This window comes from Leopardus geoffroyi, chromosome A2 (assembly GCF_018350155.1).
Source record: "Leopardus geoffroyi isolate Oge1 chromosome A2, O.geoffroyi_Oge1_pat1.0, whole genome shotgun sequence".
NCBI lineage: Eukaryota > Metazoa > Chordata > Mammalia > Carnivora > Felidae > Leopardus > Leopardus geoffroyi.
Genome location: NC_059331.1, coordinates 16533305 through 16560400, shown reverse-complemented (window position 1 = coordinate 16560400; position 27096 = coordinate 16533305). Strand labels below are relative to the sequence as shown.

Genomic DNA, 27096 nt, shown 5'->3' with positions numbered 1-27096 from the left:
CAGTGGCACCACTGTAAGCTTGATCATCAGAGGCTAGCTTCTCTGGGCTCATGAGCTGAAATCAATAGCAGGATGGGCAAAGCTTAAATTTCTATGGGGTTTTTCCCCCAGTATTTTGCAAATATCTACTCTGGGGTGCCCTCTGAGAGCGGTGCCCTTTGAGAGGCATCTATAATGGAAGACTAATCTTTTCAGGAAGCAGCCTTTTGTGTGCCAACTTCAGTTTCTCCTTCACATATGTGCCCCAGCCCCAACCAGTCTCAGTCTTTTATAAGAAATACTTACAATTCAAGCCTAGCTTCTATGTTAACCCTCAATGGCAAGAAATTAAAAAGCTTAGAACTTGTAAAATTCCTAAGAACTGTAAAATATTTTGGGAAATATGTAGCCTAGCTTTACTTTCGTTTTATAATATGAAAACATCAGCCTGAATAAATGGAATGACATCCGCCTCACATATTCCAAGATGCAGAGTCAGAATATGAACTGTTAGTATGATTCCTTTTCTTATTTTACCAGGATATAGTGGAGAAATAGTCACATTTTAAGGAAGTTAACATCAGTACATGGAACCTGTTGTAAGAAGGAAATAGAGTAGTCGTGGGCAGATGCAGGTGAAACTAGGCAGAAGGATGTGGTGCTAATACCTTGTGAGCTGGAACAATTGTTTTAATTGTGCAGTGTTTTCTACCAGTGTGCGGTGTAGATGAGCTCTATGAGCTTCTCACTGACAAATACTCATATGTGGCCATTGATTAGTAACTGTTTTGCAAACAAATGGAGTTTTTGGCCCACTAAAAGGAGAACTGCAAGAATGGCATATGTAAACCTAACCGTGATGCCAGGGAAGAAAACAAGTGATAGCATGTTTTTCTGAGGTGAGAAGAAAAAAACAGTTAATGTTTATTGAGAACCTGCTTTGTGCTCTGAGAGATATTTTATAAGAAATTCTTTCCACAGGACAAGAGCAATCTGATGAATCAAGTAGCAATGCTAACATACACAAAGCAGTGGCATATAATACCAGTTAATTTATATTGAAATATTCATTGGTGGGATTTAGACTTCTTAGGGAGATGAGAAACTAGGAGGTGCGGTCAGTGAAAAGTAGCACTTAGCACAGCTTTTGGGAACAGTGACAATGATACTGGGGAAGACCATTCTAGGTAAAGAGGCTGAGTGGAACAGTTTTAACAGTATCATCTTTCAGTAGGAAGATGGCATTCTTTTTTTGAAGATGTAACTCTCCGGCTTTGATAACTTCATGAGTTATCAGCTATTATCATTTGTGTTTGAAATATTTTCATTTTGAAATGGTAGTTCATAAAAAATTCTCTAATCCGTTTTTCTTTTTTTTTTTTTTTTTTTTTGTTAAACTAAAAAGACATTTATTTCCCTTTGAAGTTTTTATGCTTAGCATGCCAGGCTGCTCTTCTACAAATTGTAAATATACAGAGTTACAGGGACAGTAGAAGGCTTTTACATTTTGAACTGCAAGCAGACTGCCTTGTTAAAGGTAACGGAACATCTCGCATGCATGTGTTCCACAGAACTTGTTAGAAAGGCTGAAGGCTTGGACTGAGAGTTTGGGAAAGGTAGAAGAGAGAATTCATGGCAGAGACTTTCAGGAAGTAGAGTGTACACACACACACCTTGTTTCTCATCCAAATTCAGGATGGGCATATGAGGGAGGAATCCATAGATCCATTTGTTGGATAGAAATTGTGTTCTACAGTTGACGTGCTATCATGATGGAGAAGAGTCTGCCAAGTAAATTTTTAAAAACCCTTTTCCCTTAGTAACTGAACGAGGAAGGGATGCTGTTGGCTTCAGAGATCAAACAGCTGCCCCAAAGACTCCTAACAGGTCAAGAGAGAGAGACCCAGACAAGCAAACTCAAAATAAAGAGAAAAGGAAACGAAGGGGCTCTCTCTCACCACCTTCTTCTGCCTATGAGCGGGGAACAAAAAGGCCAGATGACAGGTAAGTGGCCTGTGTGAGTTACTCTCTTTTCTGAGCCAGTCAGAAAGTTCCCAAGTCAGTACTTCTGATTTGGGGCACCAAGGGGTTTTGGAATAAGTATATTCTCTTGATAAATGAGTATAAAACTTTACTGATAAATATTGAGACAGAGTCTCTTTTGACAGTGAAGACTAGTGGATTTTCAGTACTTGAATGGTTTCTACTTGATAACATTTAAATGTTATTTGACGAGCCAGAGACTTGTTCTTTCAAGGGAATGGAGGTGGGTGGCAGATAACTCTTCAGAGGTAATGATAAATCTTCTAAAGTCAGAACTTTTTTTTAGTGAATCTTGTGCCTTACCAGTCAAAATGCTGGTTGATCTCTGTGTCAGAGGCTATCTTCCTCACGCTTGTAGAAAAACAAGCTGCATGATCGGTCACTGGGGACTAGAAAACATTTATTCCGGAGAAGTTCTTTTTAAATTAAATTTATTTGTTTGAAAAAATGAGATATAGCATTCATATAGTGTAATTGCCAAAATTTTAATTTTGGGTTGTCAGGGTTTATAATAGTAAATCCATCATGATTTTAATTTGCATTACCCTAATTACTAAACAGATTAAACATCTTGTCATACGTTTATTGGCCATTCCTGTTTCTTCTGTGAAGTGTCTTTTCATATGTGCTGTTCATTTACCTTTTTGAGTTTTAGGATTTTTTTTTTTTTTTTTTTAAGATTCTTTATACTCGAAATATAATTCTGCTTGGGTGATAATTTTTGCAAATATTTTTTTCCCAGTTTGTGGCTTGCATTTTGACTCTTTTGTGTCTTTTGATATACAGAATTTATTAATTATGGTATAATTGAATATATCACACATATTGTATGTTTCCTTCATGGTCAGTGCTTTTACTGTGTTTTAAGAAATTCTTTTTGGGGCACCTGGGTGGCTCAGTCAGTTAAGCATCTGACTCTGGATTCAGCTCAGGTCATGATCTCACGGTTGGTGGGTTCAAGCCCCACGTCGGGCTCTATGCTGACAGCTCAGAACCTAGAGCCTGCTTCAGATTCTGTCTCCGTCTCTCTCTGCCCCTGCCCCGCTCATGCTCTATTTCTCTAGGTCTCAAAAATAAATAAATGAATAAACAAATAAAACAAAACAAAACAACAGATGGTTGTCAAAAAATTCTTTCTGGCACACCTGGGTGGCTCAGTCAGTTAAGCATCTGACTCTGGATTCGGCTCAGGTCATGATCTCATGGTTTGTGGGAGCAAGCCCCACGTTGGGCTCCGCACTGACAGCACAGAGCCTGCTTGGGATTCTCTCTCTCTGCCCCTCCCCTGCTTGCACTCACACTCTGTCTGCCTGCCTGTCTCTCTCTCTCTCTCTTCTCAAAATGAATAAATTTAAAAATTTTTTTAACTAAAAAAAAAATTTCTTCCCTACTCTTGAGGCAATGATACTCTTTTCTTTCTTTCTTGTCCTTAATTTATTGGGAATTAATTTTTGTGTATGTTGTGAGGTAGGTTTATGGTTTCTTTTTTTTTCTAAGTGAATACCCAGTCTCTGTACCATTTACTTGAAAGCCCATCCTTTCTCCTTGATCTGCGGCACGCTCTCTCCAACAAGTTCTCATATGTGGGAGGATCTGGTTTGGGGCTTATAATGTGTCTGTAGCTCATATTAAGTCTTGATAGCAAGTAGGACAGGTCCCTCCTTGATCTTCTGGGATGTCATGTCTTTTCTCAGACTTGTTCTCCTTCAGATCTCCTTGTCAGATTCCCTCCACCCATCTCACCCAAAAGATGATTCTGAGAAGACTTGACATCTTTACAGTTTTAAGGAGTCCTATTCCTATATTCAAATTGAGTGTTCAGATATTTTCTGTTTAATTAGGTCTTTAATACTTTAAATAAAGATTAAGTTCTTCATTAATCTCCTGTTTACATTTTCTCTAGAAAGATTTAATGTATCTTGGTATATTCATTTCTGAAAACCTTAACTTTTTTGTTACATTTTCAGTTTGTTGCTTGTGTTTAGATACTGCAGTTGACTTTTGTATATTGATCTCATGCTGGCAACCATACAAAACTCTCAATGATATTTCAAAGTGTAGGGGTTTTTGCCCTTTTTTTGGGTCTTGGCCAACAGTCCATATCCTATGAATTTGGTTTTTTTCCTTTCTAATCTTTTGCTTTGTTCTTGTTATTTTACTGGCAACACATCCAATACAAATCACAGAATAACAGCATTTTTTATTTTGGTAATTGATTGCTATTCATGTTTTATTCCACTCTTTTGGATATATATATATATATACATACATACACACACACACACACACACACACACACACACACACACACACTAATTGGAGTAATTGGGATTCTTAGGTCCCTAATTTTCAGCATTTTTTGTCTTCAAATGAAAGTGTTTGAGGATTTTAATTTCTTCATAAGTACCATTGAACTACTCTTGTGATAGTATAGCTTTGTCATAATTTAGTTCTAAATACTATCAGGCTTTACAGTCTGTTTACATTTTTTTTTTTTTTTTTTTTAGTTTTTGTTTATTTTGAGAGAGAGAGAGAGAGAGCGAGAAAACAAGTGGGGAAGGGGAAGAGAGAGAGGGAGACACAGAACCTGAAGCAGTCTCCGGGCTCTGAGCTGTCAACGCAGAGCTCGATGCAGAGCTTGAACCTGTGAACCATGAGATCATAATCTGAGCCAAAGTCAGATGCTTAACTGACTGAGCCACCAGGCACCCCCTTCTTTTGTTAAGTTTCAAATTTAATTGCCATTCATTGGTTTGTATTTTACCAGTTCTTAGAATTTTATTGAGACTGGCTGTATAGTCTGTTTTGTTTGATATTAATAGAAGTATGCTATCTTCCTATTGATAGGATTAAACTGAAATTTTTTATTTCCTTTTTACTTTTAACTTTTCTGTGTCTCATACATAGTTTATAGCTGATTGATATTTTAATTCTTTGTGGTATTTAACTAGTTTCACTTTAATAAAATCTAAATTTAATCCATATCCTAAACAACATAAATACTTTAGGATACTTTAACTCTGATCATTCAGCCTTCCCAATTTATATGCCATATTGTCCAATATTATAATTTCTTGTTCCTCCTCCTTCCCTGTCAGTTATTGTTAATTTTTTTATATGTACACAAATTGATTTATTTAGTTTGTTCACATTAATTAGGGTTTTTTTGTTCTCCTTTCTTTTTCCTTAGACCTTCCTTTAAAAGATTTCCTTTAGGGGACCCTGGGTGGCTCAGTTGGTTAAGCGTCCGACTCTTGATTTGAGTTGAGATTGAGCCTCGTGTTGGGCTCTGCACTGGGCACTGAGCCTGCTTGAGATTCCGTCTCTCCTCTCCCTCTGCTCTTCCCCAGCTTGTGCTCTTTCTCACTCTTTCTGGCTCTTTCTCACTCAACAACAACAACAACAACAACAAAAGATTTCCTTGATGAGTTTTTGTTCATACTGTGTTTCAGTTTTGTCTGAAAAATCTTTTTGGTTTTCATTGCTCACCCTCAGTTTTAAAAATCAGTTTTATTTAATTAGTAGATAAAAATTACTTACAGAAATATTCAGTTTTAAGTGTATAATTCAAAGTGTTTTGTCAAACGCATGCAGTTAAGTAACCACCACTACAGTCATGGTATAGACACTTCTGTCATCTCAGAAAATTTTCTTGAGCTCTTTGGAGTCAGTCCCCTTTACCTACCCCTAGTTGCTGGCAGCCATTGCTCTGCTTTTGTCTTTTCCAGAATGTGATATATATAGTATCATAGTCTAGATAGTATTTGATTCTGTCTTTCACTTAGCAGATTGCATTTGAAATCCATTCATGTTGTTATGTCTCAGTAGTTCCTTTTATTGATGAGTGGGTAGTCTATTGGATAGGTACAACATAGCTTGTTTACAAATTCATTAGTTGATAGGCATTTGGATTGTTTCCAGATGGCTGTTAAGAATATTACCAGACTAGGGGGTGCCTGGGTGGCCTAGTCCGTTAAGCGTCTGACTTCGGCTCAGGTCGTTGATCTCACGGTTCGTGAGTTCAAGCCCCGCATCAGGCTCTGTGCTGTCCGCTCAGAGCCTGAAGCCTGCTTCAGATTCTGTGTCTCCCGCCACTCTCTGCTCCTCCCCTGCTCACGCTCTGTGTCTGTCTCTCAATAATAAATAAACGTTAAAAAAAAAAAATAGAGTATTAGAAGACTTGTATATGTATGAGTCTTTATGTGAACATTGACTCTCATTTTTAAAAGGAAGTTTTGCTTAGTTAACAAGTTTTCTCAACACTTTGAAACTGTTATTCTTCAGTCTTCTAACTTCCCTTGTTGTTAATGAAACTTCATTGGTCTAATTGTTGTTCTTTAAGTAATCTGGCTTTTCTCTTGGTCTGCTTTTACGAGTCCTCTTTGTGTTTGGTGTTCTGCAGTATCACTACCCTCTGTTTAGGGTTTCTTTTTATTTTAACTGGTTGAAATTCATTTAACTTTTTGAATTTGAAGATCATCTTCCACATTACTAATTCTCTTCAGATCTGATCTCTTACTTAACCATACCATGGCATGGATCTTAGGGACATTGGATTGAATGTTGGATTATTTCTTGGTTCATGACACATTTCTGTGCATAGACTTCTTCTCCATATATTATAATGCTTTTGTGCTGTGATCTTAACCACTGTATAAATCTGGCTAAGCCATTTCTTCCTATACTGTCCCTTGCCTTTACTGCTTGAGATGATATCATCTTGCATCCTGTGTTCATTATACCCTGGCTTTCCTTTTTTAAAATACAGTTTTGTGTTGTCTAATACATGTTTTTAAATAATATGTTGGTTTTTAACTTTATGAAAAGTCTGCCATTCTGCATTTAATTTGGGGGTACTTTGTTTTCACCTGATAGTGTATTGCTAAGATTTACCCATAATTGCATGTGTCAGTTTATTCATTTTCACTGCTTTGTGTAACATTTTGTTGTAAAGCTTCTTTAGTTATGTATAGTGCTATTATCTAATTTTGATGTACATGTGCAATAGTGTCTCTTGGGTAAATGACCAAACTTGTCAGATTGTCAGGTATGTGCATGCTCAATTTCATATGATAATTGAGTTTTAATTTCCACTCTGTTTCATTTCTAGATGTTTCATGGAGTTCTTTTTCAAATCTACCTGATAGTTTTTTATGTTCCTATTCCTTAGTGATATTTTTGATTGCCTCTTTGATATTCATTAAACATACTAAATGTCTCTTCAGTTTGTATTGGATCATTCCAGTAGTAGTAGTTTTTGTGGGTCTTGTCCTCTCCTTTGTTTATATATATACGTGTATAATTTTGTAATTATATAAAATAATGATTTTATTTTCTAATGAACTCATCATGTTCCTTAGAATTTGATCTGTGGGAATTCACTGAGGCCTGGGCTTAAGGTGCTTTGTTCTGTAGACTAATTTGCATTTGTTTCTGCCCAGCAACTAAGGATACTACCATACCATTAACATTTTAAAGGAAATTGTCAGTATGGAGGTTTTAGACCATTTGTTTTTTTGTTGTTTGGATAAATGTTATGCCCTTGTCCATGAAGATGTTCTTAGATGTTTCTGTGCAGTGAAACCTCTTGAAGTTAGTTGTCAGTTTTTAATTTTTGCCAAGAGCACTTTCTCATAAGTTTGATTCACTCCATAAACCTTGGCAGCAGAATCTTTTAAACCCTCAGTTTTTTTTCTTTTGAATGTTAGAGCTGATGGTTTTCAGTGGGCCTTGTCAGAACCAGCACAGGGCATTAAGCTCAGCAGTAAGACATTATCCTTGATCCTGCACAGAGAAGAGTATGTGAATAGAGCTCCCCATATTTTTATGTGTGCATTATCATCTTTCATTCAACTATCCTTTGTTGATATTTATCATAAATGTATGTGGTCAGACGTACATCAAATTCTGTAGCTCTTACTAGTGTACTTTGTTTTAATGTCCGAATTTGTAGATCCAGAAGTGTCTCCAACTGTAAAGAAGAATCTGTTTAGAATATTATATGTATCTTTAATTTGATGTTCTAGAACCTGAGAATAAAAGTAAAGTTATTCTTTTCATCTAAATGATTCTTTGGGATTCTCTACTATCTGCAAGACTCCTTAAGTAATTTTGACTGATTTTTAACCAATGCCAAATTGGAGTTGGTGTGGTTAATGGTTGAGTATTGAGGGACATAACATTTATTAGTGCTTTGATTATGCCCTTGATTTAGGGAAAAAAGTTTGTGATGCTCTTACTATTTTCTTTCTAGATATGATACACCAACTTCTAAGAAGAAAGTACGAATTAAAGACCGCAATAAACTTTCTACAGAGGAGCGCCGGAAGTTGTTTGAGCAAGAGGTGGCTCAGCGGGAGGCTCAGAAACAACAGCAGCAGATGCAGAACCTGGGAATGACATCTCCACTGCCCTATGACTCTCTGGGCTACAATGCCCCTCATCACCCCTTTGCTGGCTACCCACCAGGTTATCCCATGCAGGCCTATGTGGATCCCAGCAACCCTAATGCTGGAAAGGTGCTCCTCCCCACACCTAGCATGGACCCCGTGTGTTCTCCTGCTCCTTATGATCATTCTCAGCCCTTGGTGGGACATTCTACAGAACCCCTTGCTGCCCCTCCACCTGTACCAGTGGTGCCACATGTGGCAACCCCTGTGGAAGTTTCCAGTTCACAGTATGTGGCCCAAAGTGATGGTGTGGTACACCAAGACTCCAGCGTCGCCGTCTTGCCAGTGCCAGCCCCAGGCCCAGTTCAGGGACAGAATTATGGTGTTTGGGATTCAAACCAACAGTCTGTCAGTGTCCCCCAGCAGTATTCTCCTGCACAGTCTCAAGCAACCATATATTATCAAGGACAGACTTGTCCAGCTGTCTATGGTGTGACATCACCCTATTCACAGACAACTCCACCAATTGTGCAGGTAACTAATTTTGGAACCTCTCTTGTCTTACAGTCTGTTTATAGGATATTAAATCTGTTGTGAAGGGGAAACCTGCCATTGCTCACTTATATATTGATGAATTGTGTATATATTAGTTACTTATTGTTGTGTGACAAGTTACTCCGAAACTTAGCAGCTTGAGACAACTAGTAATTATTATTTCTTAGTTTTTGTAGGGCAGGAATTCAGAAGCAGCTTGACTGGCTGGGTGGTTCAGGCTCAGAGTCTTTCATTAAATTACATACAGCCTGGCTGTTAACCAAGGTTGTAGTCATCGAAGGTTAGGAAGAGGAAGGAAGATTGACTTTCAAGCTCACTCACGTGGTTGTTAACTGGCCTCGGTTTCTTACCATCACATGGACCTCTTAATAGGGCTGCTTACCACATTCCAGCTGACTTCCCGCAAAGTCAAGTAGTCAGGGAGAGACTTATGGGTTACTCCTCTCCTTTTTGCTTATAGACAGTGAATAATATACAGTTTATTCTTTTATATGCTCACAAACGGAAAACCCTCTGGTCAAGGTAATTGAGTCAGGAGATGGCTTGCCCTTTTCTTAGACCCAGCTTGTGTATTATTTTATATCCCCTACAATTTATTGTCATGAAGTTTGCCAGAGTGAACCTAAGGATATTTACTATGGTAGTAAATATAATGTTAAATTTAAAAGCTGAGTATACTGAATTTGTATTTCAAGGTGTATTTTTATGTTTTTTAATCAAGCTTCTTTTCTATAGAACCCAGCAATACATTTTAAGCTTAAACAAAAATATATATAAAGCATCATCCTCACCACATTCTGATGTCCGTTACATCACTCCATATCGCTCCTTAAAGGTGAATTATTGTGGATGAGAGAGACTGTCAGGGATACTTCCTGAACACATTACCTAGTACTGATCAGTTACTTCTGTTAGTATTTTTGTGATGAAGCTGCATCAAAATTTAGTTTGTAAGGCCATGGCAAAGTATCCAGCTTGAATTCCTAAAATCTTAAGTGTACTAACTACATTCATTTTGTATGATCTCTTGAGCCACATGCTTATGTCTATATTTTATGTATTTGTAATTTTGAAGACTTGAAACTTTTTCCCATGGGTTTCTACTTAACATCATTCTTAACCATTTTTCCAAATTACTTTGTATCTATGTGTGTGTGTGTGTGTGTGTGTGTGTGTGTGTGTGTGTGTGTGTGTGTGTTTTAAGTATCTTAAACAAATTTCTTAGGTTCTAACTTCTGCTGTCTTGCCACATTCTTTCTTGGACTAAACCATTTATTTTGAGTTTTTTCCCTGAGAATGTGTATCAGATATAAGAAACATGGTCTACTTCTCTCCCATTTCTATTCCTGAAGTATGTTCTTAACCTAGGTTTCAGAGCCTAAGCAATAGCAGTGGAAGATATTTATTGAAGACTCTCCAGGAGAGATTTCACTGGTCATTTGGCCATTCTTATAAAAAGTAATCTATTTTTTCTATCCCATGGAGCAAAAGATTTTCTGTAAGTTTTAGTCATAGCCTTAAGACTCAAGCATCACAATTTTGCTTGCTTACAGTTTTCCATTTTGTTCCTACCAAGGAGTCATTTGTTGGCTCCCTAATCTATTTTGTGTGTATTAGGTGGCAGATGAATGGACTCAGATAGTCCAAATTGTCCTTTACTTCTCTGTGAGATTAGTTATCAGAGATGATGTTGGGCTTTAGGTTATGAGAAATGTAGAGCATTTTGTTATTGTTTATGTGTTTTGAGTCCCTGTCCATCATTTAATGTGTGTCTTGGGGACAGGTGCTTAGCTTATATTCTTCAGTTAAAGTTTTTTTTTTTTTAATGTTCATTTTTGAGAGAGAGCGTGAGCGAGGGAGGGGCAGAGAGAGAGGGGGACAGAGGATCCGAGGTGGGCCCTGCACTGACAGCAGAGAGACCAGTGTGGGGCTCAAACTCACGAACCATGAGATCATGACCTGAGCTGAAGTCAGATGCTCGATTGACTGAGCCACCCAGGTGCCACTTCAGTTTTAGTTTTCTTATCTATGAGATGAGCAGAATGCCTCAGCATGGTTGAGGTTTGCATGAGATAATGGATATTAATAATGACAGAATTAAAGCACCATTTACCTTGAAGGTTTAATTATAGTTACCTTAATGATGTCGACAGAGTATTGACATTTGTGGAGTGTGAAATGCTCCTAGTCAAAGTCATCTATTTGATATCTGGTCTAACCTCCAGTAGAAGGAGACCTTGAGGTCTGTGGTGTTCAAGTGTAGTATTGACCATACCATCATGGGCTACTAAGAATTTGCAAGATATGATAACTTTGACAGTGAAGTAGTATGTGATGTGGTGTGATATAAATTTGTGTGTGTGTGTATGTGTACACATATGCAGTATCTTTCACATTTGGAGCAGATATGTTATCAGAAGGTGACTTTCATTTTTTGCCACAATTGCTTATCAAATGTAAAAACTCAACTTCAGCTGAGGCCACCTGATTTGTAGTGGTTTTGTGACATTACTAAGTGACCTATTCTTACAAAGTTATACTAAATCACATCTCAAAAAATTGAGTCCTAAGACTATAATTTTCACATTATAAAGTGAAGTGACTCAGATAAAAAGTAATAGTGATTTTTTTTTCCCCTCTAGAAGTAGGGGCAGAATAATTATGTTTTCTATAACATTTTGGACCTCCTTAGATTTGTCTTCTAATTCCCATTAGAAGTCCCATTTTAAAGCTATTTCTAGACTGTATTTATGTTTGAGAAATTAGCTTTCATGTAATTTCAGGTCTCTTGAAGGGGAGAGCCAATCTCCTACAGATTTCCCCCCAGCAAAAGAGAGACTTGATAGGCATATGCTATTTAGATACATCTCACAAGTATGTACATCTTCCATACTAACTTCAGTGGAATTGCAAGCCAGTTTCCCCTTTTTATTACTATTGTTAGTTTTGGCATTGCCATGTGATTATCAGCTGGTTTGGATAGATAATTTAATAGAACCCTGAAGAATGTTCATTTTTTCTTTCTTTCTTTCTTTCTTGCTTTCGTTCTTTCTTTCTTCTTTCTTTTTTTTCTTTTTTCTTTTTTTTTTTAAGCTTATTTATTTTGAGAGGTGGAGGCCAGGGGCAGAGAGAGAGAGGAAGAGGGAGAATCCCAAGCAGGCTCTGTGTTTGACAGCACAGAGCCAGCATGGGGCCTGATCCCACGAACAGTGAGATCATGACCTGAGCCAAAATCAAGAGTCAGACGCTCAACTGACTGAGTCACCCAGGTGCCCCGTTTTCTTCCTTTTTGACAGTCTGAGTTTTAAACACTGTACCTCTAAATGATTACTGCTATCTTGGGTGACTTTTTTTTTTTGTTTTAGTCCAGAAAGGCTGATGTTGTTCAGATATTTTTGGCATTTCCTTTGGAAGTTATTTCCAGTATGTGTCACATTCCTTCCTGATGATAAATTATTATCCTTTAAATATATCTTTGCATGTTAGAAACAGGTGAAATTTGTCTGGAAATTTCTCATGTGGTAAATTACCTCATCTGGTAAATAGAGGGAGTGCTCAAGCTGGATAATGCCATTTCAGGTCAGAAGTTACCTCACAGCCAGCATTTGGAGCCAGAGTCTTCATTTCAAGGAGACTATAGCTTTAAAACTCCAGTCATCAAATCCTTTAGATGAGCCTTACCTATTAGCTGTGATCTTGTCAAATTCTCCATGCACAAAGTTTAACTGAGAGTCAAAAGAATTTTTAGCCTCCAAAATATTAGCATTTTTCTGTTATAGATTTGGGTGCTTAATCTCCTGATCTCTATGGAGATAACATGTTTATCAGTTTACAGTCTTCTTCAGCCTCCCAGAAACTGTTTTTACTCAATCAGATATACCAGCACATTTATATTAACTCCTTACATGCACAATAACTTGCCTGTTGTATCCACTCTTCAGGATGCTTCCTTCGGGCATCAGGGCCATTACAGATTCACTTTCCAGATCATACACTAGATCATAGACTAGACCCCAGTTAGATATGTTTTGTTTTATAGCTTATTTTTAGCAAAGTTGAAATTGGACGTTATAAGAATTATTTATACTTCACCTCTGAGATTATACTTTTAAATTTCTTTTTTTTTTTAATTTTTTAAATGTTTATTTTTGAAAGAGAGAGACAGAGAATGAACGGAGGAGGGGCAGAGAGATAGGGAGACACGGTATCCGAAGCAGGCTGCAGGCTTCCAGCTGTCAGCACAGAGCCTGACGTCACGAACCATGAGATCATGACCTAAGCCAAAGTTGGACTCTCAACTGACTGAGGCACCTAGGGGCCCCATTTTTAAATTTCTTAAACACTATTTTACCATCTTTTTTGCTAATATCTCTTTTTGTACTGACCTCTTATTCAGTATTGTCTGGGTGTAGATGCATCAGTGTTAAAAAGCCTTTTGGGTTCAACCACATTTCAGTCTTTGAAACTGGAATTAGGTGGGGAAGTAAAATTTGTTTCTACAAAATCTTTGATGTTGCACAGATTTCCCATCTTATATCCAAATACCTAGAGATGAAAGCATTTCTATTATGTGATACTATTCTGATAATAATTCTGCTTTGACCATTGAGTGTGGGTTTTTGTTCTGTGTAGATTAAGCTGTTCCAGAATAATGAATCAAGTACTCTTGACCTTTGTACTATGTAGGGGTTAAGAGTGCCAAACCTCTCTCCTCAGTCAAAAATCTGCATATGACTTTTAACTCCCCCAAAACTTCACTACTGTTACCTTACCAATAACATAAGCAGTTGATGAACCGATATTTTGTATGCTACATGTTTTATATTCTGTATTCTTAAAATAAAGTCAGCTAGAGAAAAAGAACATTAAGAAAATCATAAGGAAAATACATTTACAGTACTATACTGTAGAAAATCTGTTATAAGTGGCCCTGTGTAGTTCAAATCCACATGTTCAAGGGTCAGCTGGGTTGTATTCTTCCTCTTTTTCTCTGTGCCCTCTCGGTACTTATGCAGAAATCTCCTTGGTAGCTCCATTGGCCTAATCGGACTCTTTGGGTCTTTACTGGTATCATTTGGAATGATTGTATTTTATATTTTGAGCACTTACCAGTTAATACTTCTGAAATTATTTTATGTGGTGGAATCTCAGTCCCTAGGATCAAAATCTGTCCTCAAGTACAGGCTGCATCTATCTCTGTTCACCTCCTTGGTAGTCATCACCTCTTGAGACAACAGGGTTGTGTTTCAGGGCTTGTTGTCACCTCTTCTTTAAGAGTGTTTCTAGTGCTGAGAACTAATTCCAGAGTAGGTTTAAGTCCTAGCCGTGGTCCTTAATTTCTTATGTGACTGACTCCAGGTGGGGGAGATCCTCACCTCTGATGGTAGTCAGGACTAAATGAGATTATATACGTGAAAGGGCTTTCTAAGCGTCATGAGGCACTGTATAAATCAGTGTGTGGTAAGAATTTTGTCTAGAATGAATGCTGCTGTCTTTCTCAGACAGAGAGACCCTCCTTCCTCTCAGAGGGAGTTGTAATTAGATCACAGTCTTACTTCCTCTGCTATGAATCGCTCACTCTCTTTGACCTTTTCCAGTCAGAACAACCTGTTAGTTTTTAGGAGTTGGTAGTAAAAAGGCTTTCTGAAAAGAGCCCTGTGGAGCTGTCTTGGATATATACTAGGTGCGGCACTTCAGTTGTTATTACTGTGGTCTCCCTGGAGGCTAAAGAGTTGGACAGCTCTTAGGAGCCTCCCCACCTCCCCCCAGCCTTTTCTGTTTTTTTGTTTTTTGTATTTTAATGGTAAAACCAAAGTAAGTAAATGACTAGGGAATTACTAAAAAAAGAAAACTTCTGTGTTTGAAATAAAGGATTGTTTTACACATTTGTATCGAAATACTCTTTACTAAAAGTTAAAATTCATGGATTCCAATAAGAGAATGCCAACTGAGAAGACAGTTACTACTTTATTAGAGCCAGAAGAGTATAAATTATGAATTTCTTCATTTTATCTTTAGAGTTATGCCCAACCAAGTCTTCAGTACATCCAAGGACAGCAGATTTTCACAGCTCATCCGCAAGGCGTGGTCGTACAGCCAGCTGCAGCCGTGACTGCGATAGTCACACCAGGGCAGCCTCAGCCCTTACAGCCGGTAAGAAACCCTTCAGGTGATAAAATACTCCTTAGCTGTGTACCTTATCTTTAGAAGGTCTACTTTTGGTTTAGGTTTTTATTTTTGTTTCTTTCACTTGGTTTTGTTTTTTTTTTTTCTTTAACTTTGGTCCCCAATTTCACTCAAGGTCTTGCGTCTCTGAGGAAGCATTACTCAATCATTAAAAAAAAAAGTTCTCTAGATTTTACCCCTATGTTGATTGATACATATTTTGCTCCCGATATCCTTTTTATTTATAATTTAAACTGACTTTGTATTTTTATACTTTGCTATGAATTTCTAAAGTAAAAATTTTATAGAGTAGCTATTTGTATTTTATGGAGTACTGGAATATGATACTATATCAGACCCGTGGACTAGGAGTACAGAAGTGAACTACTTCACTGTACATGCTCTACAATATGTAGTAAAAGAAACGTTTGGTATTCTGTAACATATGGAGAAGGATGTGGTGAAATCTTGATGAAGTGGGAAATGGCTGGCATTGGAAGCCGTCGAAAAGCTGAACAGAATAACTTGATCACATTAGCACTTTGGAGTTGCGACAGCTCCAGAGAAGGTTCCTGCAGCAGTCCGGTGAGTGATGGCGGCTTTAGACAGGTAGTACAGTTAGTGGGGATGGAGTATAAAGACTACATGTGGAACAGTTGGGAGATGAGACAGTGTGCTCTTACAGCAGGTATTTGAGGGCTTGCTAGGAGTTGGGCCCTAGGAATTTTGAATACAAGCCTAAGACTCCATTCCTATCCTTAGAAGCTGACATTCCAATAAGAGAGTTGAGGATCACAATGAATAATGCTAAAAGTAGAGATTAGTGTCACATAAGGTGCAGATAGTTTGAGGAGGGAAAGAATCATTCCCAAGTGTGGGAAGGATTAGTAATAAGTTCTGAATGATTCGAAGTATTCTTAGGTGACACAGAAGCTTAGGACAAAGAGGTCACTTTATAGGCTGGAAGGAGGACTACAGGTAGAACTGAAGTAGGACACCAAAAAAAGCAGCTACATGAAGTAGGATTAGTGGTATGCATAAAACAGTGATGCTCAAAGACCTGTGTTTGCTTAAAAGTGGTCCCATTTTATCCGAGCCTGGGATCTCCGGTTCCTCTTTGACTGCTCAAGCAGAGGTAAAGCTGGGAAAAGTATTCTATATTAATTGGCTTACACAGAATGAGAATTAAGGGCATATATTCTTATAGTAATTTATTGTTAGTCTGCTAGATCTATTATAACAAGATACCACAAACCAAGAGGTTTAACGGAAATTGATTTCCTCACTGCTCTAGAGTCTGGAAGTCTGTACCATCAAGGTGTTGGTGAGGTTTGTTTGGTTCTAAGGCTTCTCCTTGCCTTGCACATGGCTGCCGTCTCCCTATATATTTACGTTCCCTAATGTGTCTTTTCCTCTTATGAGAAAACTACCCTTTTGACCTCATTTAATCTTCATTGCCTCTTTAAAGGCCCTATCTCCAAATATAGTCACGTTGGGAGTTAGAGCTCCAACGTAGGAATTTGGGGGATACAGTTCAGTCCCTAGACAGGGATTGTGAGGTTTTCATGTTTTTCAAAATGTGACGTTAAATTTTTATAAATATGCAGTTTAAAACGTACAGAAAAATAGATAAGGGTTAAGTGGTAACATTCTGTCATACTGCTTTTCAGCTTTTTTCTTTAAAAAAGATACATCTAAAGCTAATTCAGCTAATCAGGATCCAGAAGTTGGTATATGCCATTTAGCATTGTTTTGTTTTGTTTTGTTTTTAATTTTTTACATGTTTGTTTATTTTTGTTTTTAATTTTTTTTAATGTTTTTATTTATTTTTGAGGCAGAGAGACAGAGCATGAGCAGGGGGGGACAGAGAGAGAAGGAGACACAGAATCTGAAGTAGGCTCCAGTCTCTGAGCTGTCAGCACAGAGCCCGATGTGGGGCTCGAACTCACATACCGCGAGATCATGACCTGAGCTGAAGTCGGATGCTTAACTGACTGAGCCACCCAGGCGCCCCTGTTTATTTTTGAAAGATACAGACCTTGAGCAGGGAGGGGCAAAGAGAGAGGGGGAGACACAGAATCCAAAGCAGACTCCAGGCTCTGAGCTGTTAGCACAGAGCCCGACATGGGGCTCGAATTCACAAACCGCAAGATCATGACCTGAGCTGAAGTTGGACACTTAACTGACTGAGCCACCCAGGCGCTCCTAGCATTTTCTATTTTATTCTTTTTTTTAAGGTTGAAAGATACTGCTCTGGATAGTGAGCTGCTGAATATTTTTAAATGTGGTATGTTGGATGGTGAACTTGGAGCCAACTGTCAATTTTCTGATAGATCCCTAAAGCTGTTTATATACTCTGTCTCTGATCATTTCCCAGATTGAACCTTTATCTTTTTTTTAAAAGAGATAGAGGTATGTTTTTACATATTGCTTAAGTAGGCTACTTTGTCCTTTTTGAGATGTCACTGATGAAGAGTCTGGGTGTGTGTTTCTTTTTAGCCTGAAATGGTAGTGACAAATAATCTTCTGGATCTGCCACCCCCCTCTCCTCCCAAACCAAAAACCATTGTCTTACCTCCCAACTGGAAGACAGCCCGAGATCCAGAAGGGAAGATTTATTACTACCACGTGATCACAAGGTAAGAAAGGCTGTGTGGGCATCCCCAAATCAGTTTCAGTTGGTCAAAGAAGCTGCCATCATAAGGGGAGATTTATGATTATTGGCTTGATGTCATTGGCTGGTGTTCACTGTGCTTGAGGGTTGCTAGATTTCCAGAATCACGTCTTAAGTGTTATGTTATGCCTTTTTAGATAGATAAATTTTGATATATTTTTAATCTACAAGACTCTTTTGTGGAAAATTAAAGAGTTTGTAAAAAAAAAAAATAAAAAATAAAAAGATAATGACTTGATCTAACATTGTGGGTATTGAGGGTCCTGGGCAAACCTTTTCTGTAAAAGGTCAAATGATGTTTTAGGCTTTGCCAGCCAAACACAATTACTTAGTTCTGCCATTGTTGTGCAAACAGCCATAGACCATACATAATGAATGGTCATGTCTGCCCAATAAAACTTCATTTACAAAAATAGGCAATAGGTCAGTTTTGGTCCGTGAGCCATAGTTTGGTGACCCTTGCTGTTTATAGAAAGCTCAATTTATCTTTTTCTTAGAAGTTTAAAAAATACATAGTATCTTTTAGACAAAAGATAGCTTTATGTGAATATATGTAATTTCTGTGTGTGTGTGTGTGTGTGTGTGTGTGTGTGTGTACACTCATTGGTATATGATCTTATGTGAGTTGTTGGGATATGTCTTTTATAATCTTTCTACCAATCTGTATAAAACGTTATCAATTAATATAGAACTACACTGTTTTTAGTGCATGCTTATACTTTGAGGGATCAGCAAACTATGCCCATAGGCCATTGGTATTTGCAAATGAAGTTTTGGGGGGAACACAGCCACTCCCATTTATTTAGGAGTTGTTTATGGCTGCTTTCACAATATAGTGGCAGAGTAGAATAGTTGTGGCAGAGACCATGTGACCCACAAAGTCAAAAATATTTACTCTGTGATCATTTATAGAAAAAAAGTTTGCCAACTCCTGTTCTTTCGTATGGCTATATAAAATTTTATTTAACCCACCCTAATTGATGGATTTTCACGATTTTATATATAACTCTAACCCTGGACATCCTTGTAGATACTAATCTTACCTTCTTTGGGTAGATTTCTAGAGGTAGAATTGTCGGTCAAAAAGATAGACATTTTAAATTGATAATTATTGTCAGCTTACCATGAAAAAAACTGTACCATTGAAGACTCCCACAAAAAGTGTACAATAGTGCCTTTTTCTTCATGTAATTTCTTTTAATCTTGTAAGTGTAATTGGTGAGACATCTTATTTTCATTTCCAGTTCTTTTATTGTTGAACCATCTTTATTGTTGGCCGTTTACATCTTTTGTGATTTGCTTGTTTGGGGCATGTACCCATTTTCTGTCATTATTATTAGATCCCTTTATCAAGGTTATTGCAAATGTTTTTGTTTGTAATGTCTTACAAGTTTAAAAAATTTCATACAAATATTTTCTTTTATGGTTTTTCAAGTGCCTCTAACGTTGCTGACAAAAGTTTGGTGTGGTAGGAAAGCACAAGACTGCAAAGGCAGGATTGACCCACCAGATACGTTGCTAGTTCTCTGAGGCTTTTGACATTTTAAGGGATTCTCCTTACAGCATTCCCTGTGACAGCTGACTTCAGACTCCTGAATTGAATTTCCTTACTTCCAGTTGTTACCTCACAGATCTAGCTGTAAAAAAAACAACAAAAAAAACTACAATGCTTTCTTATTTGCAAAACAACTATAGCATGCAATGAATGAGTTAACATGGTAGAACCCTTCTTCTTGCAGTCAGTTGAGAATATTTGGGACCAAGGGCATAAGTTTTTGACTTGAAGTCTTTTCCATGCTATGAGTCATTGAAGCAAAGGGGCACAACCACAGACAAGAAGGCTCCCAAAGCAAGGAACCATTTTCTCATGTGACCAAGGATTGTGAGGAGTGTGTTGTGATTTATTTTATTTGCTCCAAGTACATGCTGGGTACAGTTGCTGTTGATCTCTTCACCTGCAGAGGGGAGGTATAGGCAAGCACTGACTCCATGTACTTTTTAGGTTTTGCTGAATCCTATTTTCAGAACATTAAGAGCCAAGTGAGAAACAGGATGTTTTGGTTTTACTACTCTCTTCGACAAGGCAAACATCGCCACCTCACTGGCTAGAGAAATACAGTGGGCTAAACAATGTATGTCTGTGGGATAGAATCACTGCTGCTGGGAAGATAGCAAAAGAATGTTTCTATCTTATGAAGCAAACTTCCTCTATGTCTCATTACAAATGTTGTATTTTACGTGTATATGAGCAGAGATGCCTGTGCCAGAGTTCTCTGTTTTCTGGCCACGATAGCATGGCTGTTCTTACCTTCTTCTAGGCAGACTCAGTGGGATCCTCCTACTTGGGAAAGCCCAGGAGATGATGCCAGCCTTGAGCATGAAGCTGAGATGGACCTGGGGACCCCAACGTATGATGAAAACCCCATGAAGGTGAGTATGGCTTACACATGTTTCCGGATCATCTGGGAGTCTGTATCCTGTCATCTTGCTGGGCCAATAGCCATGTGGTCTTGTGATTCTATTTTCCTTATTGTTCTGGAGAATTAACACATGTAGTAAATGCTTGAGAGGCCTAGGACATCCAAACAGTACAGCAGTATGGTATGTAAAGCAAAAAATACAAGCCCTTAATTTCTTTCCAGCTGCTTTCCTATCATCCCTTTCTGGAGATAAATACTGTTAACTAGTACAGGAGTTCTCAAACCTGGAGTAATTTTGCTCCCTCGAGGACATTTGATAATATTTAGAGACATTTTTGGTTGTTAAAACTGAAGGAATGCTACAGACAAGGGAAGTCACCAAACATCTTACAATGCACAGGACAGTCCCCCACAACAAAGAACTGGCCCAAAATGTTAATAATGCCAAGGTTGTGAAACTTTACTTTGGTGTGTGTTCTTCCAGACCCTTCTGGGAAATGTACACACACAAGTGTTTTTCTTTCTTTTCATTTTATTTGTTTGTTTGCTTGTTTGTTTTTAAAAGTTTATTTATTTTGAGAGAGAGTGAGTGCATGAGCAGGGGAGGGGCAGAGAGAGCGAGAGAGAGGATCCCAAGCAGGCTCCGCGTGTCAGCGCAGACATCCATCGGGCTCATTCCCACATGCCGTGAGAAAACATGACCTAAGCGGAAATTTAAAGAGTCAGACGCTTGGGGCGCCTGGGTGGCTCAGTTGGTTGGGCATCTGACTTCGGCTCAGGTCGTGATCTCGCAGTTGGTGGGTTTAAGCCCTGCGTCGGGCTCTGTGCTGACAGCTCAGAGCCTGGAGCCTGCTTCAAATTCTGTGTCTCTTCCTCTGTCTGCCCCTCCCATGCTCATGCTCTGTCTCGCTCTGTCTCTCAATAGTAAAATAAACATTAAAATATTTTTTTAAAAAAGGAGTCAGGCGCTTAGCTGACTGGTTAAGCCCAGGTGCTCCTTACTTTTCATTTTAAACACACAAATAGAATCATAGTATTTATATTCTATTGTAACTTCCTTTAGTATTTCTTAGCAATTTGGGGTACCTGGCTGGGTCAGTTGGAGCATGCAACTCTCGATCTTGGGGTTGTGAGTTCGAGCCCCGTGTTAAGTGTAGAGATTACTTAAAAATAAAACCTTAAAAAATATGTCTGTCTTAGCTCTTTCCTTGTAGATCTGCTGCATCCTTTTTTGATGCACTGTGTCTCATTTTAAATGTTTTAGCTCATTGACTGAAATTTTACATAGATGGTGTGTTTCAATGTCCTGCCATTTTGGGATTCATAGTTCTGGGAAAAAGTTAACTGTTTACAACCTCACCAAAGGAGTATCCTCCACCACCTCCCCCCAACACACACACACACTTTTTTTTTTTTTTTTTTTTTTTTTTTTTTTAAGATTTGGGACAAATATTTTACTATGGAAATATTATTTTAGAAACAAGGCAAAAAAGAGCTTATCCCTGATCTCTCCCTCTGACAAAACAGTAATTAGGATTAGAGGTCAAGTAAATGAAATACACAGTGACTGAATTATAACCATTTTTATCCCTGTCCGCTTATAATAAGACCCACTATCTCCTGGAGTAAGGTGTCTTCAGTGAAATCAAAGACCATATTTCTGCGTCCTAAGATCTGAATAGTATTCAAAAAATTTTTTTAATGAGAAGAGGCACTTAACTAGTTAAGTCAGTGGAGAGGTAGGAGAGAGGGAAGAGGGCAAAAAGGAAGGAGGTTGGAGTGAAAGAATCAAAGTGGAAACAATGTACTTTCTGTCATTTTATTCACTTGGGGGAAGCATTTTCCTTCCTTCAGCATATATTTGCCATTCTTCAAAAAACCAAGCATTTCAGTTAAGTCCACGTGGAGCCTGCTAAATTTCGAATGAATCACTGGAGTCACTTAACCACATCACTGAAACTGTGGTATTGTCACATTTTCTTGAATCATTTAGGAATATGCCCAGGATTGTTAGGCAACTGCCATTTAAAGTATCCAGAAGCTAACACACCACAAACAAAAAACCACAACACCTCCCTCTTTGCAGACGTCTGTAGCTCTGTTAGTTACATCCTTTGAAAAATAAACAAAGTTTGAGAAGAGATCCCTGGTGTAGGAATACAGCTGAGCTCTGAGACCAAGTTTATAAAGCATGTCAAGAGACCTTACTTTTTGCACCTTAGCCATTAATTATGATTCAGTGTTCTGGTCTAGTGTAGAATACTGTTTGATTGACTGTAGGAGAAGTATGATTGCAAAAGCTCACTGTATACATACCACTCGGGGAGTCTGTTTATCAGATTGTATCTGATAACATGGAGAGAAAGTGAGTAACATGTTCTAGGCAAGGCTGTGGGTTCTCAACTCCTGCCCTGGATTAGTTATAGTAAATATGTACACTGAATCCCAGAAAAGCTTCAAGGCCCTAAATTAACATGATATTCACGACAACCGTGGAAAAATATGTGGATGTATAATTAGGTTTTAGTGGAAAACTGTTCTACTTTATAATCTGTCTGAACATACTGGAGTGTGAGTTCAAAGTTAGGATTAGAATTAATACTTTTTTGTTGCTATTAATAGAAGGCAAAATAACAGACTTTTAGTTTGATCAGATTTGAAAGTTGGGAGAGAATACTCAGTCCACAGGTGGGGTGTATAGGGATGCGTATCATATATCCCTTTCGTGAATTGTAAATATGAAGCTCTTACTGCATGCTTACATCGTGAAAGCCTGTATGAAATTTGAAGGGCCAGACCTCAGCCAGGAAATCGGTTGGAGTATGGTAGATATAACTTGACTGTGATTAAGGAACTTTCTATGGCAGCAGAGAAATGTTTTCTCACAGGGTCTCTACTTAGGAGTTTAAACCAACTAAAAATTATGATTTTTGTTTTCATTGTGTAGCGAGATAATAGAGATGATTCCCAAGGTGAAATTCTACTTGGGAATGACTAAGGTGGTGGGATTCCCACTGTCTAATGGAAGAGTGTTCCTTGGTGCTCTTCTAAAATGTCAGTAATAAGAGAGGGAAAAATAGTTGCTGTTTTCAAATAACTCTACCACACTACTCATTAGCACTATTAAAAGAGATTGCTTGACTTTAACGCCACTAATAAGAGATCAGAAAGAACTCTATGTGTTTTTAATATATTTTGAAACCTGGTAATAGGCTTCTGAAAGAATAAGATACTTTAACTATATACTGTTATTATTTTTTTTTTCCCAACGTTTATTTATTTTTGGGACAGAGAGAGACAGAGCATGAACGGGGGAGGGGCAGAGAGAGAGGGAGACACAGAATCGGAAACAGGCTCCAGGCTCTGAGCCATTAGCCCAGAGTCCGACGCGGGGCTCGAACTCACGGACCGCGAGATCGTGACCTGGCTGAAGTCGGACGCTTAACCGACTGCGCCACCCAGGCGCCCCTATACTGTTATTTTTTAATATGTGAGTGTGTATTACATTCTCCAAGGTGTGCTTCATTTGGTTTAGAGGGACAGACTAGGAAAGCTAAGAAATCAGCATATTTGCATTTGTAGCAGAGAGGTGTTTGACTGAAGGACTTCCACTGTAATGTGTATTTGTAAGAGTACCAGAATTTTCTCCAATCAGCCCACATAGTGTAGCCTTTCTCTAGCATTTCTTAAAGGCTAGCCTCCTGACATTTGTTTCAATTATATCATTAAATTATTTCAGGAATGTTGAACAACAGACAACGAGTCCATTCAGGGGTCTGCAAAAGCAAATCTAAATCCAGTATTTAATTCAGAAATAACTCTCCTGTATAGCTATGCTCCTATATGTTGGGATGGGGGTTGGTGCTTATGTAAAGATGAGAAATTATAAAGTGGGAAATTATAAAGAGGAAACATTCCTCCTAGCTCTTAATTGCCTCAGAGATGTTACATAGTGAGACTTCTAATGGAAATTTAAAGATGTCAATTTTCAGAGAAAATAGGAGAGAAATGTTTCCATTATTCTTCTTTACCAAAGTACAAATACATAAATAACTCTCTTGGAATTCAAATCATAATAATCTGGGTGCACAGTGTAATTAGGCTGCCAAGTGTAGTTCTTGCTGTGGACAAATAGTTGAAGATTAGAGGTGTCTTTTCTCCTAAATAGAATCATAGTCAAACCAAAACAATGCTTATATCTTCAGTTTCTTGAGTACATTTGACCTGTTCATGAAATAGTTGTACCATTTCTATCTGAGCAGAAGATAAAAATCAATTTGAGGTTTTATACCTAATGTTTGATTTTATGTAAATGACACCTTTGGTAACCAGCTTGAAACATTCTAGCCATGTAATTCAGAAGAAAGGAAAACTTTTTCTGTGGCTATTTGCTTTTGTCTAAACTTTTTCTCCCTTATTCTCGCACATAAAACACTTTATTGTTTGCAGCACATTTAATATTACACCTTTGTATTTGCAGATGTTTGCTTTCAACTGTAAATAACAAAAATGTAGCTGAAACCAGCATAAACATAAAAAGAGACATATTGGGGGTGCCTGGGTGACTCAGTCAGTTAAGTGTCTGACTTCGGCCCAGGTCATGGTCTCGTGGTTCGAGACCCACATCGGGCTATGTGCTGATAGTGCAGAGCCTGGAGCCTGCTTTGGATTCTCTGTCTCCCTCTCTCTCTGCCCCTCCCCCACTCATGCTCTGTCTCTCTCCCTCAAAAATAAACAAACATTAAAAAAAAAAAAGACATTGGTTTGTATAACTTGAAAGTCAAGAGTGGTATTGGCTTTAGGTATAGCTAGATTCTGTGGCTCAGATCATGGTGTCAGATTTATTATAATCTCTGATTCTCCTCTCTATGTGTAAACAAGTCAGAGTCAAATCTGGAAATTCTTTTAAGAACAGCTCAATGATTGTTGGAGGAGTCCTCATAAAGCACCATGCTTTGGGTAAGGGTAAGGGATGATAGTGGTGTGACCTGAGTCCCTAGCACCCAAATAGCTTACCTGATCATGGGGAGATCACTGAGACTCCTGTGTTAACTGTCCTGGATTTTCAGCCAGTGATTCACATATAGAATCTGTCAGATTAGTTTCTATATAGCCAGGAGCTGAGTCACCCTCAGCTCTTAAGAAAATTGATCTTGGGGATGCCTGGGTGGCTCAGTTGGTTAAGTGTCCGACTTCAGCTTAGGTCATGATCTCACTTTGTGACTTTGAGCCCTGCGTAGGGTTCTCTGCTATTGGCACATAGCCCACTTCAAATCCTCTGTTCTCCTCTCTCTCTGCCCCTCACCTGCATGCTCTCTCTCTCTCCCTCTCTCTTTCTCTCAAAAATATAAACATAAAAATTTTTTTAAATGATTTTGATGATCTTTGAGTATGAATAATGAGCAAGATTTTGGCATTGTTTTGGTCAGTTATCATAGAAGGTAGAAGAGAGTACTTGTGAAATCCACTCAAGTGCTGTGGACCCGTGGAAGCTGGGAGAAGGCTGACCAGCGCCTGCAGCAGAAGCTGCCATCTACATATAGGAAATCTCTGTGTTGGCAGTGATGGGGCAAACCGCCTGACTTTAGGAACGCTTACGTTACTTAGTGGAGGGCACTTTTGGCCATGTATGAGAGCTGTTCTTCAGAGATTTTTCAGAATCTACTCAAAGAGAAAAAATAAACTATATGCGAATTTTTTGCAAGTTAAATATTTAGAAAGGTATTGTACCAGATTTTGGCTTTAGGTTCTTTACCTATCAAGAACAAAAGAAGGATGTTTATTCAGTTTATGACATAGAGGTACTTAATAAAATATTTATGAATCTATCAGGGGAGTAGATGAGTAGCTCATTGATTTCTACAGTGTTTATGTCTTAAGGCTTATGTCATAGGCCCTAAAATTCAGAATGAGGCTGCAAATAGAGGAATTTGTAACACTGATGCAAAGCAATTCAGACTCTTATGGATGGTTTTATTACCCATTACCTTTTCATTACCCATGACTCTGACAGTCTCTGCCTTTTAATTGGTGTGTTTAATCTGTTAATATTTAGTAAATGTGTCAGTAACGTTGGGTTTAAGATCTACCCCCCCCTCATTTTTTTCCTATTTTTTTCATCTGTCTTCTGTGTGTGTTTTTCTTTCTTTTTGGATAAATTTACATTTTCCCCCAAAATACTTCATTTTATCTTTTTCTATTGGCTTATTATCCGTTCTTCCTTATTTAACTTTTTAGTAGTTTCTGTAAGGAGTGGTTATCAGAGTGTAGTGCGGGGACCCCTAGGGACTTGAAGACCCTTTCAAGGGAGCCATGAGGTCAAAACTGTTTTCATAGTAATACTAAAACATCATACTCCTTTGTCACTCTCATTCATTCATAAGTATACCATGGAATTTTTCAAAGGGTACATGACATGATTAAATGTGAAGGAAATGAGAATCCAGCTGTCTTCTGTAAGCCTGACATTAAAGAGATTTCTAATATATAAAACTGTGCCACTCTTAATAATTTTTTTAGTTTTGGAAAAGAAAGTTACCTTTTCACAAAAAAAAATTATATTCACATATGATAGGTTTGTTGATGCTGTTTTAAAATTAATATTTTTTGTTTACATTTAATTTCTAATAATGGTAAATTTGGATAGATAGAATCCATATGAGCAAAAGCTGTTTGAAGAGCAGGGGCGCCTGGGTGACTCAGTCAGTTAAGTGTCCAATTCTTGATTTTGACTCAGGTCGTGATCTCCCGGTTCGTGGGATCAAGCCCTGCATCAGGCTCTATGCTGATAGTGTGGAGCCTGCTTGGGATATTCATATTCTCATTCTCTCTCTCTCTCTCTCTCTCTCTCTGCCCCTACCTTGTTCGTGTG

The 27096-nt window shown here is 38.1% G+C and overlaps 1 protein-coding gene across 2 annotated transcripts in view; it reads left to right on the top strand.

Annotated features, from left to right (window-relative positions):
• Positions 1–27096, top strand: part of SETD2 (SET domain containing 2, histone lysine methyltransferase) — a 126412-nt gene that overhangs the window by 86578 nt on the left and 12738 nt on the right. The window contains exons 14-18 of one of the 2 annotated variants that reach the window (XM_045492690.1): positions 1800–1983; positions 8276–8945; positions 14985–15119; positions 17631–17770; positions 20124–20235. In XM_045492690.1, coding sequence (XP_045348646.1) covers positions 1800–1983; positions 8276–8945; positions 14985–15119; positions 17631–17770; positions 20124–20235 — 1241 coding nt within the window. Of the gene's footprint in view, positions 1–1799; positions 1984–8275; positions 8946–14984; positions 15120–17630; positions 17771–20123; positions 20236–27096 lie in introns of those variants that run through there. The other variant, XM_045492691.1, reaches the window with a different exon arrangement.